The sequence below is a fragment of the Leucoraja erinacea genome, chromosome 14 (assembly GCF_028641065.1).
Source record: "Leucoraja erinacea ecotype New England chromosome 14, Leri_hhj_1, whole genome shotgun sequence".
Taxonomy (NCBI): Eukaryota; Metazoa; Chordata; class Chondrichthyes; order Rajiformes; family Rajidae; genus Leucoraja; species Leucoraja erinaceus.
In genome coordinates, this window is record NC_073390.1 from 32,940,229 (window position 1) to 32,957,139 (window position 16,911).

General features: G+C 37.5%; 1 protein-coding gene across 1 annotated transcript; it reads left to right on the top strand.

Annotated features, from left to right (window-relative positions):
- Positions 1-5,377: 5,377 nt before the first annotated feature.
- LOC129703795 (G-protein coupled receptor 55-like) lies at positions 5,378-7,769 on the top strand. Its single transcript, XM_055646506.1, has one exon. The coding sequence runs from the start codon at positions 5,432-5,434 to the stop codon at positions 6,413-6,415; it is 984 nt and encodes a 327-aa protein (XP_055502481.1). The 5' UTR covers positions 5,378-5,431; the 3' UTR covers positions 6,416-7,769.
- Positions 7,770-16,911: the final 9,142 nt, after the last annotated feature.

Genomic DNA, 16,911 nt, shown 5'->3' on the forward strand with positions numbered 1-16,911 from the left:
TTGGCCAATTAAGATTATGATGGCTAATTAGTGGGGATAAAGAAATATAGAATAGAACAAAAATATCAGTAGCTGGCTTAAGCGGGAAAACTAAAGAGTTACGTAAATGATTTCTGTACAAATAACGTATTCTGGCTAGAATATGTCAAATTGGTTATTTCAGTGACTCTTTTAATATTTGAAAATATTCACATGCAGAGTATTGAACTGCGGCAAATTCAAAGCCTTTAAAAATTTAAGGCTTGAATATTTTGATTTTAAGAACTGAAGAAACATAACATCCTTTATTCAGCCAACAGGCTTTTATTTGTTTTGTGCTGACGATAAATGACGGAATTTTGTTTTCATTTATTTTGCTTTAGTAATATTACACAAGGATTTTAAATGCCTAAGTAGACGACTGACTAATCCCATATGCCAATGGAAATGTCTGTTAGAATCAAAGAGTAATGTAATCATACTTCATAATCATAACATGTCCTTTCATTCACCACGCTATTGCTGGCTGTTAAATAACTTCCTTTACTCATTTCATTTCCCAGCGCTCAACCCCTAGGCTTTTATGCCACCTTTTTTAAGATGCTTAACTGCGTCAGTGATAAACCAGAAAGGTAAAATAAATATCAATAGAAATCAGACAATACGAAATAAAGTAATTTTTGTGAAAATAAATTAAGGCTTTGTTGTATTGCCAGATTACAATTCTTGTATTGTATTCTTGTATTGTATTCAAATTTATTGTCATTGTCTCAATTTGAGACAACGAAATGAATTTCCCTTACAGGCAGTATCATAAAAAAAAAAAAAAATAATAATAAATAAATAATAAAACATATTAAAAATAAAATTGAAATTGAATTAAAAAAAAGCACAAACACAGAAAGTCCACGACACAACATAACATAAATGGCACCAAGGTGAGGATGGCACCATAGTCCAGCCATCCTCCCCTCCGTGTTCATCCGTGGTCGGGGCCTTCTGAGCACCCGCAGTCGCCGCCCCGGGTGGCCCGATGTTCAGGCCCTCACGCCGGACTGGTGGAACGCCGACGCCGAACCCCGACGGTGAGCATCTTCCTCCTCAGCGGCCCGGACCTCCTGATCAACCGCCTCCCGCTGCCGGAGTCTGCAGCTCCTGAGTCCACAGGCCGAGCCGGGCAGAGTCACAGGACCCCGCGCTGTCCATCAGCGCCGCCCGCGTTGGGAGTTCCGCAAACCGCAGCTCCAGGATGTCGGTGCAGCAGGCCCAGCACTCCGGGCTCCAGACGGCGACCCCCAGTAAGGCATCGCCAATGTTCCAGCGCTCTCCCGCCGCTGCTGGAGCTCCGGTCGATCCCGGCAGGAAAGGCTAAAATAAACTAAATAAACAAAAAAACAAAAAGATGTAGGTGGAAGCTGCTGACACCAGCACCACCGGAAGTACAATACTCTTATTGTGTAGGAAGGAACTGCTGATGCTGGTTGACACCGAAAATTAACACAAAACGCTGGAATAACTCAGCGGGTCAAGCAACATCTCTGGAGAAAAGGAATAAGTGACTTTTTGGATTGAGATCCTTCTTCAGCCCAATTATTCAGACCTACAATTATTATTGCTGGTTTGGACTTGGTCATGCTTTATAAAGACCAGGTCGATCAATTTGTTGAATTTTTGGTTTAACGCTAAAAATCCTAACTTTGCTGTAATTAGATAAAATACTCCCAAATTGAACCTAAAGTATAAAAAAACAGTCAAAAAAATAAATCCTAAAGATTTTTTCAGGGAATTGAAGTCTTTTAAATCTCATATAGGAAGGGTCTAGTTCCAAAATGTCATCTATTCCTCTCCAGAGGTGCTGCCTGTTCTGCTCAGTTATTCCATATTTTTGTGTTTATCTTTGTTTAAATCTATGCCTGGGTTCTGCTGAATTCTAAATTGCTGGCATTTAACAGTATAACTTTCATGGTTAACAGTATAACTATGTTTCATAGTATTTATATGTTTTGAGATTTCAGAGACAATTAAAAGCATTGAAAATCCTCAACAGACACAAAATTGAGAGTGTTACTTTGCTGGTTGCCAAAAATGTAAACATTTTTTTCTGGCTATCCCTCATGAAACTATTTCTACTATCATTTTAGGTTATGGATTCCTGAAGATAGCAGCATGTGAGCAAGATAAATAGAATAGTATTAAACAATTCTCATGCAGCACAGGAACTGGCAGTCGGTCCCCAATGTCTGTGCCGAACACGAACTGTGTCAAATTAAAGTAATTTATTTCTGCCTCCATATGCTCCATTTACCTCCATTCTTGTATGTTCATGTGTTTATCTAAAAGCTTTTTTAATACCATTATTGCATCTGATTCTCCCACCACCCCTGGCAGCAGCTTCCAGGCACCTCCATTCTCCGTGTAAAAAAATACTTGTCCCGCACATCTCCTTTAAACTTTCTCTCTCTGACCTTATATCTCCACCCTCTTTTATTAGACATTTCCATCCTGGGAAAAAGGTTCTGACTGTATCATATCTATGCGTCATTTGATTTTATATAAACCAACATGTAGAGGAACCAACGAGAGAGCAGGCTATTCTAGACTGGGTATTGAGTAATGAGGAAGGGTTAGTTAGCAGTCTTGTTGTGCGTGGCCCCTTGGGCAAGAGTGACCATAATATGGTTGAGTTCTTCATTAGGATGGAGAGTGACATCGTTAATTCAGAAACAAGGGTCCTGAACTTAAAGAAAGGTAACTTTGAGGGTATGAGAAGCCCCAGAAATAGTGGATGCATTAGTGATAATTTTTCAAAACTCTTTAGATTCTGGAGTAGTTCCTGAGGATTGGAGGGTAGCTAATGTAACACCACTTTTTAAAAAGGGAGCCAGAGAGAAAACGGGGAATTACAGACCAGTTAGTCTAACGTCGGTAGTGGGGAAACTGCTAGAATCAGTTATTAAAGATGGGATAGCAGCACATTTGGAAAGTGGTTAAATCATTAGACAAAGTCAGCATGGATTTATGAAGGGTAAATCATGTCTGACGAATCTTATAGAATTTTTCGAGGATGTAACTAGTAGAGTGGATAAGGGAGAACCAGTGGATGTGTTATATCTGGACTTTCAGAAGGCTTTCGACAAGGTCTCACATAAGAGATTAGTATACAAACTTAAAGCACACGGTATTGGGGGTTCAGTATTGATGTGGATAGAGAACTGGTTGGCAGACAGGAAGCAAAGAGTACGAGTAAACGGGTCCTTTTCACAATGGCAGGCAGTGACTAGTGGGGTACTGCAAGGCTCAGTTCTGGGACCCCAGGTATTTACGATATATATTAATGATTTGGACGAGGGAATTGAATGCAACATCTCCAAGTTTGTGGATGACACGAAGCTGGGGGACAGTGTTAGCTGTGAGGAGGATGCTAGGAGGCTGCAAGGTGACTTGGATAGGCTGGGTGAGTGGGAAAATGCATGGCAGATGCAGTATAATGTGGATAAATGTGAGATTATCCACTTTGGTGGCAAAAACAGGAAAGTAGATTATTGTCTGAATGGTGGCAGATTAGGAAAGGGGGAGATGCAACGAGACCTGGGTGTCATGGTACACCAGTCATTAAAAGTAGGCATGCAGGTGCAGCAGGCAGTGAAGAAGGTGAATGGTATGTTAGCATTCATAGCAAAAGGATTTGAGTATAGGAGCAGGGAGGTTCTACTGCAGTTGTACAGGGTCTTGGTGAGACCACACCTGGAGTATTGTGTACAGTTTTGGTCTCCTAATCTGAGGAAAGACAATCTTGCCATAGAGGGAGTACAGAGAAGGTTCACCAGACTGATTTCTGGGATGTCAGGACTTTCATATGAAGAAAGACTGGATAGACTCGGTTTGTACTCGCTAGAATTTAGAAGATTGAGGGGGGATCTTATAGAAACTTACAAAATTCTTAAGGGGTTGGACAGGCTAGATGCAGGAAGATTGTTCCCGATGTTGGGGAAGTCCAGAACAAGGGGTCACAGTTTAAGGATAAGGGGGAAATCTTTTAGGACCGAGATGAGGAAAACATTTTTCACACAGAGAGTGGTGAATCTCTGGAATTCTCTGCCGCAGAAGGTAGTTGAGGCCAGTTCATTGGCTATATTTAAGAGGGAGTTAGATGTGGCCCTTGTGGCTAAAGGGATCAGGGGGTATGGAGAGAAGGCAGGTACAGAATACTGAGTTGGATGATCAGCCATGATCATATTGAATGGCGGTGCAGGCTCGAAGGGCCGAATGGCCTACTCCTGCACCTATTTTCTATGTTTCTATATACTTACGTCTCTATTTGGCCCCAGAATCTCCTGAGAAAACATGCAACAAACTTCCACCTAGCATATTCCCCAATAACTAAGATTTAGTTCAATCAAGTCAAGTCAAGTCAAGTCAAGCCAAGAGAGTTTATTGTCATGTGTCCCAGAGAGGACAATGAAATTCTTGCTTACAACAGCACAACAGAATATTGTAAGCATAAATACAGAACAGTTCAGTCCAATATACACATAAATAAACAGATATAGTGCAATAAACTGTTACAGTTCAGAGTGTGCTTGTTGGCGAGTTTAATAGCCTGATGGATGTGGGGAAGAAGCTGTTCCTGAACCTGGATGTAACAGATTTCAGGCTCCTGTACCTTTAACCCAATGGTTGCAGAGAGATGAATGCGTGGCCAGGATGGTGTGGGTCCTTGATGATGTCGGCAGCCTTTTTGAGGCAGCGACTGCGATCCCTTCGATGGTGGGGAGGTCAGAGCCGATGATGGACTGGGCAGTGGTTACAACTTTCTGATTTCTTTTCCGCTCTTGGACGCTCAAGTTGCCGAACCAAGCCACAATGCAACCTGTAAGCATACTCTCTACTGTGGAAGATCGAGAGAGTCCTCTTTGACATACCGACTCTCCATAATCTTGTCAGGAAGTAGAGGGGCTGATGAGCTTTCTTTATAATTGTATCAGTGTGCTGGGACCGGGAAAGATCTTCGGGAATGTGCACGCCCAGGAATTTGAAGTTCTTGGCCCTTTCGTTGATATAAACAGGATTGTGGGTCCCTATCCTACCCCTTCCAAAGTCCACAATCAGTTCCTTGGTTTTGCTGGTGTTGAGAGCCAGGTTTGAAATGTGACAGAGGAATCTAAGCAATGTCACATTGCTTTGAAATGTGACGGAGGAATCTGATTTGACTATATGAAAGAGATAAGCTTTGAAGACTGCATAATTTGAATTTTCAAATGTGCTGCATGAATTAAAAAATGAATTAAAAATGTCTCGTATTCAGTCCTCATAGAAGGATGTTTCCATCTTTATACATTAAAATGATTATTTCATTATTATTCAGTCATTATTTCAGCCATTATTCCAGCATCGCTAGTTCCTTCTGTCTACATTATTTCTAACCAATTGATTTAAAGCCGGGCTCTAAGGTATGCTTCTTTTTTGCAGGATTAAGAAGGCCATGGAACGGGATGGCCACAGTAACCCAAGTTCAAGCTGCGAGGTCAAAGCTGTGGAAGAGAATATCATCCACCTAGTGCTCTACATCCCCATCTTCATCTTGGGGTTGCCCTTCAACTTACTGGCCCTTTATATGTTCTGTGGCAAGATTAAGAAATGGACTGAATCCACCATTTACATGAGCAACCTTGCTTTGGCAGATATTCTATTGTTGTTCTCCCTTCCTTTTAAGATGCTCAACCAAGATAATGGTTGGCCCTTTGAAATGGCCTTCTGCTCCTTTGTAGAATCCATCTACTTTGTCAATATGTATGCCAGCATTTTCATCATCACCTCTATTAGTATTGACCGTTATGTCGCTATCATCCATCCTTTGAAAGCAAGAGCCTTCCGATCACCCCGGAATACCTTGATGATCTGCTTCCTTATTTGGGTCTTTGTCTGGCTGGGAAGCATCCCTGTTTATCAATTTCACAATGATTTAGGCTACAATTATACCACAAACAAAACATTTGCCTGCTTCCATGGGTTTTCTGATAAGTCCTGGAATCCAGCAATAATTATTTCTGTGGAGCTGGTGGGCTTTATGATCCCGCTAACCATCATCACCTTTTGTTCAGTTCAAATCATGAGGAAACTTTTGCAGAGGAAAAGTGACATCCCTGGAAGCTGCATTAGAATCATCAGTGTCAATCTGGCAACCTTTATCTGTTCATTTGTACCTGCCCACCTTGGCATCTTTCTCCAGTTTTTAGTGCGGCAGGACATCATTGGCCAAAATAATTGTTCAGAACGAATTGCCATTAGCCTATTCGTACAGAGCAGCATGTGTATAGCCAATATCAATTGTTGTCTGGACGCTATATGCTATTATTTTGTAGCAAAGGAATTCCGTGAACAAGGCTCACGCACCAAACGGTCCTTGGCTAGCATTTTCTCAAGTAATTCTTTGTGAGTGTTTAACCAAATACAGTTCCATGCCTTCTTGGTACATATGATGCTCTTGGCATTTTGGTAGTTCTGCGTACTCCACACACCATGGTGGATTAATTGGCTAGTTATTCAGTGCATTTTCTTTTGAAAGAACAAACATATTTACAGTGCCTTACGCGATATATGGATATCCCATCATGTTTCTCAGCAAATGTAACATATTTAAAACTGTAGGGACATGACAGCCACTGAAGGATTTAACAAGAAGCAGTAAGATTATAACCAGAAAATGTCTCTTAGGTTTCAGAATAAAGGATAAATGTTTTACTAGATACCAATAATAATGCTGCCCAACCACACATCACCCCAGACTCTGTTTTGATGGACAATCAGGGCTTTGGTTTAACAGTTCTTCTCATAGATGCCATATCTTGTAGCAAAAATCATAGAAGTACAGCACGAATATTGATTTAGGTTATTTGCTCATCTCTGAAGTATAATTTGAACCCTTCAACTCTTGACTCAGAGGGAAGAATGCTGCCGCTGAACTCTCACAACTTCTGTTCCAAACCATGAAGACCCTGACTAGTTGTCGAAACCCCACAAGTTCCTAAAAGATTCAATGGCTATTCTGCGCACAACTTGATCCCAGGATCAGTATATTTTGGGGTTGGATAATCATTGTACGTGGTTTCTTTATGAATAGTGGTGGAAACTTCTCAAGGATTCATCGAGGACATAATTCCCATTGACTATCTCTTGAGAGAACGGAACCATTAAATATTATACATTAATATTTGGATTGCATCTTTGCTTCTGCTAATTCTTACAACAGCAGACTCTAACCTGAGAATCAATTTCAGGCTGGCAAATTTGTGAATGGATTCAGGCTTTTTGCAATGCATCAGTATCTAAGCTTAAAGCCACCCAGGCCGAAGCAACAGGTCTGAATGATGTTGTGTCCATTATCTTCAACATTTGATCATCTACAAAATTAACTCAAGTAATTCATCAAGGCTTCTATAACAGTACCACCAGAATGTACAAGTGTTGTGATTTAGCAGAAAACCACAACCGGTGTATGAGAGCACCCCCATCCGACAATGCCCTTCCAAGGCACACGGCATCCTGACTTGGAAATAGATTGTCACTCCTTCATCGTTGCTGGGACAGAGTTGTTGAACGCATTGCCACAATTATCAGACTGCAATGGTTGAAGAACCATGCTCGCCATCACTTTTTCGAAGACAATTATAGACAAGTATTAAATACTGATATTTTCAGCAACACCGAGAACTTGTGAGTAAATAAGAAAGGAGAACCAAATGCAGAAAACTGTTTTTTTTTAATGTATAGCTTGTTGTGAGAGCCCTAGCATTGTTTTAAAAGTAATTTGTTCAGATGTATATGTAAATTTTGTAATGTTCCCTTCTGCTACTTGATGAACTTCACATTTTTTAATTTACATAAATGCCCTTTGTTTTCTTTGCCTTTCAAATGAATTTCTCTCTTGTAAACAGACAGTTAGCTTTTAAATTTTAGCAAAGCAGGTAACACATTTAGCTAATTCCAAAAATGGTTTAAATCAATTAAGGCATGCGGAAAGTACAATTACAAAAAGAGTAAACAAGAAACTGTAGAAGCTGGTTTACAAAAAAAGTCACAAAGTGCAGGAGTGATGTAATGGGTCAGCAAGTCTTCTGACTGATCAGACTGAGCCGAGAACCTGTGAGTAAATAAAAAAAGGAGAAACAAATGCAGAAAAACCAGAAAGATATTAATTTAAATGTATAGCTTGTTGTGAGAGCTTGAAAAATGGTCACAACCCGAAACATCGCCTAACCTTGTTCTCCAGAGATGCTGCCTGACCCGCTGATTTACTCCAGCACTACAGTATGTGTCTTTTTTAAATTTATAATGTGATGATAAATGACGTATTTAAATGTTCACAGCCCAAGATTCAAACAACTTATTTTCATCGTACTTGATTTTCACAAACCTCGCAGAGATGTAAAGCCCATATAGGTATGATCCTCAGCTGTGCAAGTTGGGAAAGATCTACATTCAACATCTGGCATTTGGTGATTCACCAGAAACAGCAATGGAAAAACAAAAATTCTTTTCACCTGTTTTAGACTATCAAGAAAGAAAATAATGGTTCTAATTGCTGTTGGAGCCCTACGTGGACATGTTTTATTGCACTGTATATTCAATACGTATCATAGATATGTAAATGTTTGAGCAAGGTGTGTTCATCCCTGCATATGCATACTTGTGTATGTGTGTATTTCTGCATGCACAGTATGTGTACGTTTAGAATTGTACGCTCTTGCCTGTTTGTGAATATGCATGGATATGTGTGCATCTGGTAATGTGAATGTTGATCTTATTGTTAGAATGCAAGACATGAACAAAGATTTTCTTCTTCCTATACATAATGCCTGCTTTGCTGAATGCTGCTAGTACTTTCTGTTTCTATTTCAGATTTCAAGAAACGGTAGTACTTTGTATTGAAGAATAACAACAGCCACCATTCCAAAAAAAATCTTGTGCATTTATTTTATGTTTAAATCAGAAATAAAAGTGATGCCAGTTTAACAATGAAGGACAATTAAAATAATAGTGTATTACCTCCCAATGTAAAGTAAATTAATTCCAACCATTTGCTTGATTAAATTTAACACAAATCAATAGATGTTACATTTGTGCTTAAAAAATGGATTTCTATTTTAGCTTGAGAGGCGGATGTCTCAAATTGCTTTTTCAAACAGATAAATATCACAATCGCAATCACAATAATACTTTATTAGCCAAGTATGTTTTGCAACATACGAGGAATTTCATTTGTCAAGTCAGTCATACAAATAAAAAGCAACAGAACACACAAAACACATTTTAACATAAACATCCATCACAGTGACTCCTCCACATTCCTCACTGTGATGGAAGGCGAAAAAAAGCACAATCGCTTCCTTTTGTTCTCCCGCGGTTGGGAGCCTCGAGCCCTCTGTTGATGGGATGATCTTGACTCCCGTAGCCGGCGGCGTTGAGGCGATCAGCTCCTGCATCGGGGGGATGTCAGCTCCCCCACGCCAGACGATCGAACCCCGCGTCGGGGATGGTGGAACCTTCCGCGTCGATGGAACTCCCGTCATACATGGCCTCTCCCGAGACTGTGAGCTCCCATTGTAAAGTCTGCAGACCACGGTTGGAGTGATCTCAGGCAAGGGATCCACTCCGACGTAAGTCCACACTCCGCGGTGGCGCAAGGACTTACATCAGCACATTTCCTGCATTGTATATTTGCTGATACAATGCAGGAAATGTACAACCCAAATAATACACCGCAGGATGCCACAGCCGCAGTACAACAATAGGATCATTTGTTTAATTGATATTGGTTGCTGGACAAATAAATTGTCTGGATATTTTACATATACAATCAAGGAATTTAAAAAAAGATCGAAAGTGCCTAAGTACCTCAATGAGTCAGGCAGTATCACTGGAGAACATGGATAGAGGACGTTTTCGGTTGGGACTGAATTTATTTCTATTTATCTAGAGAATTTACATTACTCTAGATTGTTTTCTCAACATCTACTAAAAACTCTCTCTTGGTACTGGATTGGAAAGTGAATCTGAAGCTGGGATTGAAAGTTTTAACCGCGAAGGAAGCATCTTTATGTCACAGTTAACACTTTTAATTTGTCATTGCAATTTCTGCACAACAGCCGTTCATGCATGCCAATATATGTCAGGCTATAACATTTACTGATACTCAAGTGAGATTGGTTGCTGTATTCTTTTGATTTGTCACATAATTTCACTGGTACTGTTGATAAGACATTTGCAAAGATGTTCACGAAAAGAATCTCCAAGATAAGCTTTAAATATTCAAATAATAGGAAGCATGATGCTTGTACTTTTTCTGCATTCTCTTTTTTTTTTTAAATATTTTTATTAGAAGTAGACATATTATAAAGTATAGTTACATATTATAGTAAAAAAACTTTTCATATACATCAGTCATACATTATTAAAATTTTCAATTGTCGATTACTTCTGTTTCTATTGTTTTTTTTTTATATAGAAAAAGAGAGAAAGAGAGAAAAAAGAGTTACAAATATCAAAAAAAACAAAAAAGGTGGAATGGATTACTTATAATATGTCATTGGAGATAGGTTCGTAGATTATAAAGTATGACTTTTCATCTAATCCTGAGTTCAAGTTTCAGTTGGGTTTTCGTGCTGGGCCAATCTATCCCGTCATATAATTAATGAATGGAGCCCATATTTTATCAAAATGTTCTTGTTTGTCCATTAAGACAAGTCTAATTCTTTCTAGATATAGGGTCTCCGACATTTCCACAATCCACATTTTAATTGTGGGGGTTGTAGGGCCTTTCCAAAATTTTAACATTAATTTTTTCCCAGTTATTATACTGTAGTCGAGGAAATTTCTTTGGCTTGTTGTGAGTGTTAAACTTTGCTCTGATATTCCAAGTATTATTAATTTTGAGTTTGGATCCAGTTTTGTATTAATAACTTCTGAAATAATTTCAAAAATATGTCCAGAAATGTTTAATTTTTATACAATTTGCAAACGTATGTGTTAAATTAGCATCTCGATGTAGACATTTATCACAAATAGGAGAGATTTGTGGGAAGATTCTATTTAGTTTTATTTTAGAGTAGTGTAATCTATGTAAGACTTTAAATTGTATTAAAGCATGTCTGGCATTTAACGAACATTGATGTATATGTTGTAAACTTTCGTCCCACAAATCTTTCGTTATAGGATGACCTAATTCATTTTCCCATGTGTGTCTATATGGTTCCGTCGGTGGTACCTCGTTGTTTAGGAGGGTGTTATAAATATAAGCTATTAATTTTTCAGTGTTAGGATGCTTGTTCAAACATTCATCAAGGATTTCTGGTTCCCTAGTCCTGTAGACTTGTGTGTTAGATTTAACATAATTTCTAATTTGTAGATATCTGAAGAAATTATTTGAGTGCAGTCCTTGATTCTGTTGTAACTCCTGAAATGAAAGAAAAGTGCCTTTCCCATAAAGATGTCCAATCTTTTTAATTCCATAATTTTTCCATTGTGTGAAACCCTTATCCAAAAAGGATGGTTTGAATAAGGGATTATTTACAATGGGAAGGCATAGTGGTATATTATTCAATTTTAAAACTTTTTTAATTGTTTCCAAATTCGTATTCCACTATGTATTATGTGGTTTTCCCTATAGGTTTTTTTTGTGCAGTTTTGTGGTAGCAAATATGATCGGTTCAATTTCAAAAGGTAAACAGTCTTCCTTTTCCATCATTAATCAATCTGGTTGTTGATCCATTTCTTCCAGCCAGAAATTCATGTTTTTAATATGGACTGCCCAAAAATAAAATAAGAAATTTGGCAAAGCCAAACCTCCATTTATCTTTGACTTACATAAATGTTTTTTACTTATTCTATGATTCTTATAATCCCAGATAAAACTTGTAACAATGGAGTCGACTTTTTTGAAAAAGGTTTTTGGGATATATATCGGGATTAATTGAAATAGGCACAGTAGTTGCGGTAAGAAGATCATTTTTATTGCATTAATTCTACCAAGCATTGAAATGGGAAGTGTTTTCCAGTATTGAATATTCTTGTGTAGTTTATTCAGTAAGGGTGGAAAATTTAGTTTAAATAAAGAGGTATATGTCTTAGTTACATAGATTCCTAAGTATTTAAATTTATCTTTAACTATTTTAAAAGGGGATTGTTGTAATGTATGTAGATTGAGTTTTGTTATTGGCATGATTTCACTTTTATTCCAATTAATTCTATATCCTGAGAACTGACCAAATTGAGTTATTAAATTTAATAGATTTGGAATACTAGTTTCTAACTTTGTAATATATATTAGTACATCATCTGCATATAAGGAGATTTTATTCCTTGTTTCTCTATAGTGTTATATCCGTATATTCCTGTATGGGTTCTAACGCTTTCTGCTAGGGGTTCGATTGCAAGAGCAAATAATAGTGGGGATAGTGAACATCCTTGTCTACAACCTCTAGAGAGGTTAAATTTAGTTGATAACATTTGGTTTGTTAATATTCTAGCTGTTGGATTAGAGTATAACAATTTAACCCATGTACAGTACTTCTCTCCCAATTGAAATTTTTCCATCACCGAAAATAAATATGGCCATTCTACCTGGTCAAATGCTTTTTCAGCATCTAACAAAATAATTGCTAGATCTGCATTAGGAATTCTATTGGAGTATATAATATTGAATAGTCTTCTCAGATTATAAAATGAATAACGTTTTGGAATAAAACCTGTTTGGTCGGGGTGTATTAATTTGTTAATCACTAAGCTCAATGAGATAGAATTTGAGTTAATATTTTCTGATCAATATTTAACTATATGAACCTGGGTCTTCAAGATCCTTATCCGTTTTTGGTATGAGTATGATTGTAGATTCATTTAGAGTTTCTGGGAGTTTCTGTTGAGTGTAAGCGTATTTGTACAGTGTCTGTAGGCGTGGAGAAACCAGATCATAATTTTTTTAATAAAATTCAGAACTTAGACCATCAGGACCTGCAGCCTTTCCATTTTTTAAAGATTTAATTGACTCTTCGATGTCTTTTATCGTAATTTCAGCACCTAGTGATTCTCTCTCTTTCTGATCTAAACCCACAAGCTTACATTTCTGTAGAAATGTTTCCATTCCTGCTGATTGTTCTGTCATTTTAGATGAGTACAATTTTTGATAGTATTGTAAAAATCTATCATTAATATCTTTAGGCAGTGTTAGTGTTTCTCCCTTGTCTGTTCTATTTTGTAAATTGTTTTTTCACCATCCAGTTTACGAAGTTGTCGCGCTAATAGTTTTTGTGGTTTATCACCAAATTCAAAATTTAATTGTTTTGTATGTTGATAAAGTTTTATAACTTGGTCTGAGTATATCTTGTTCAATTTATATTTCAGTACTGCAATTTTATTGTGTTTTATCATGGATGGTGCTGCTGCATTTTCTATGTCGAATTGCCTTATTTCCATTTCCAATTTCTGTTGTTTGGCCCTATTCTCTTTGTTAAGAAATGATTGAGAAGAGATTAATGCTCCTCGCACAAATGCTTTAAATGTTTCCCAAAGAAGGGAAGCAGAGATTTCAGGGCTATCATTAGCCTCAAAAAAATATTAATCTGTTTTACGAGGTATTCATTACATAACTTTTCTTTTAAGATTTGGGGATTAAGTCTCCATTGTGACTGTGTCTCTACCATTCCATTTAGTTTAATCATAAATGTAAGTGGAGCATGGTCTGAGATTATGATATTGCGAGTTATAGGTAAATGGGATAAGTTTTGAGTCTACTAAAAAATAATCTATCCTTGAGTAGGTTTTATGTACTGGTGAGTAAAATGAATATTCTCGACCCGATGGGTTTTCAATTCTCCAAACATCCTTAATGTTGGTAGTATTAATATATGAGTTTAGAAATTCACTTGATTGGGATTTTAGTTTTCTTTGAGTTGATGATCTATCCAAATAAGCATCCAATGTACAATTTAAGTCTCCACCGATTATTAAGTTTTGTTGTGTACATTCCAGGATATTGTTAAGTATTCTCTTAAAAAACAGGGGGCTATCAAAATTTGGTCCAGACACATTATGGAGAGTCACCTTTTTTGAGTATCTCCCCTATTATTACAATATATCTGCCTTCAATATCTTCTATCGTTGATATATATTTAAAGGGTATACCTTTACGAATTAATATTGCAACCCCTCTAGATTTATGTGAGAATGAGGAGTCGTACGCTTTAGCAATGCATTTTGCTTTCAATCTATGTTGTGCTTCCTTTTTCAGATGTGGCTCCTGGAGAAATATTATATCTGTTTTCAATGATTTTAAATGAGCTAACTCTTTGCCTCTCTTAATAGGTTCATTAATTCCCTTAACATTCCAACTACAGAATTTAATTCCTTCACCCCCAATTTTCCTATTCACGTCTTGCATCTTGTGATTAGAGTGGTTAGAGCAGATGGCTCAGCACACTCAACCCTACCTTATACTCGAACATCAGGTAAATGAATTTTAAGTCTCGTCTGTTTTCCATCCGAACATATCTCCCTAAATAAAATATGTAATTCCATTCCAAATACAAAATATAATATATTATAAGGTAAAAGAGGTAGTAAAAAATTGTATTAGTAATGTGTAAAAGGTTGAAAAAGAAAACTACAGCTAAGATTAGTGCAGTTAGTGATAGCTACCCTAATGTGGCTAAGCATCTAAGGACTTCCGTAGCTTTTGGTAAAAAAAAAAATTACTAGCTCCGTACTTTCCTTAAAAGAAAAGTTTCAAATTCAGTGCAAGCAATTTATGGGGGGGGGGGAAAGAAATAATGGTTATATTCCATTAATGATATAATTATTAGTCTCAAATTGAAATGTTAGTCTCGTATAACATAAACATTTGTCAAAGAATACTCAAAATCAAAAACATCAGAGAGAGAACCACTATACATTTTTAATTATAGAATACCTGGATCGCACTTTACTTATATTTCATACCTTTAGTTAATTCTTAGTTGATCCAGTTAGCAATAATTAGTATTAATTAGTATTCATGTAAATACTAATGTAAATATTATATATCAGTAGCAAGATATTTGCCCAATTCTTGTTGCAGATTTTGGGCAGCTCTTAAATATAATAGTTTAGAGTTTAGAGTTCCATATATTCTCTGTGGGATAACAATATCCAGGTAAGTGTTGAGTGTTGAATATTATTCAATCTTCGGTCTTATCCTCGATACTCTTGGCGAATTCAAGTGCTTCTGTGTGCTTGATGAAGAAATGTTCCTTCTTCTTGTAGGTAACTCTTAATGTTGCGGGGTATAACAGTCCGTATCTCAAATTTTTTATGTTCTTCAGTATTCTTCTTGTTTCTGTAAACAGCGCTCTCTTCTTGGCAACTTCCACAGGATAATCTCTAAATATACTAATCTTATCACCTTCAAATACGAGATTTCTGCTTTGGACAATTTTCTTCATCATATCATCCAAAACATGGTCATATTGCACCTTCACTATCAGTTGTCTTGGAGGGGTGCCCTCTCTTGGGCGACGTCTCGATACTCTGTGTGCTCGGGCAAGTAATGGTGCTTGATCCAGGTTCAAGACTTTTTTCAGTAGCTCTGCAGCAAATTCACGGGGGTCACGACTCCCCTCTCTGTCTTCCTGGACGCCCACGATTCTTAAATTCTGACATCTCTGTCGTCCCTCCAAGTCAGTACATTTTTCGGTTATTTGATGCAATAACTTTGATAGGCGTTTGTTCTCGGCGATAAGTTTTTTTGTAGTTTCGGTGCTTGTCTCAGCAATTTCCTCTAGTTCCTTTACAATCTCTTGGTGTTGATTTAATGTCTGGAGGATAGGTTCCAACTTAGAATCAAATCTAGATTCCATCGAATTCAGTTTATCATTTACTTCTTCAATATTTTGAGTCAGATTTTCTTCTATATTTAATTTCCAGTCTTCCAGAACTTCATGTACAGTAACTGTGACCTCTTCTTTAATTTGTTCTTTAATTTCATTTTTTTAAGATTTCAGCTCTTGAAGTTCTGTTTAAGATTTTTTAGTTCTTCCATTAAATTAGAGATTTCCTGTGCAAGAAAATTTTTTAATTCTTCCATTTCAGTCTTTTTCTTCTTTGAGATATCTTCTTGGGATGCTGTTAAAACGGAGGCCGAGACTTTTTCTGCAATCTCTATCTAAATTCCAGATAAATTGTGCATTATTACTTGCAAACCACAAATGAGCTATTTTGGGGGTATATTGCACAGCAGCTTTTAGAAACATAGAAACATAGAAAATAGGTGCAGGAGGAGGCCAGTCGGTCCTTTGAGTCAGCACCGCCATTCATTGTGATCATGGCTGATCAATCCCAATCAATAACCTGTGCCTGCCTTCTCCCCATATCCCTTGATTCCACTAGCCCTGGAGCTCTATCTAACTCTCTCTTAAATCCATCCAGTGACTTGGCCTCCACTGCCCTCTGTGGCAGGGAATTCCACAAATTCATAACTCTCTGGGTGAAAACGTTTTTTTCTCACCTCAGTCTTAAATGGCTTCCCCCTTATTTTAAGACTGTGGCCCCTGGTTCTGGATTTGCCCAACATTGGGAACATTTTTCCTGCATGTAGCTTGTCCAGTCCTTTTATAATTTTATATGTTTCTATAAGATCCTCCCTCATCCTTCTAAACTTCAGTGAATACAAGCCTAGTTTTTTCAATCTTTCCTCATATGACAGTCCCGCCATCCCAGGGATCAATCTCGTGAACCTACTCTGCACTGCCTCAATCACAAGGATGTCCTTCCTCAAATTAGGAGACCAAAACTGGACACAATACTCCAGATGTGGCCTCACCAGAGCCCTATACAACTACAGAAGAACCTCTTTACTCCTATACTGAAATCCTCTTGTTATGAAAGCCAACATTCCATTAGCTTTCT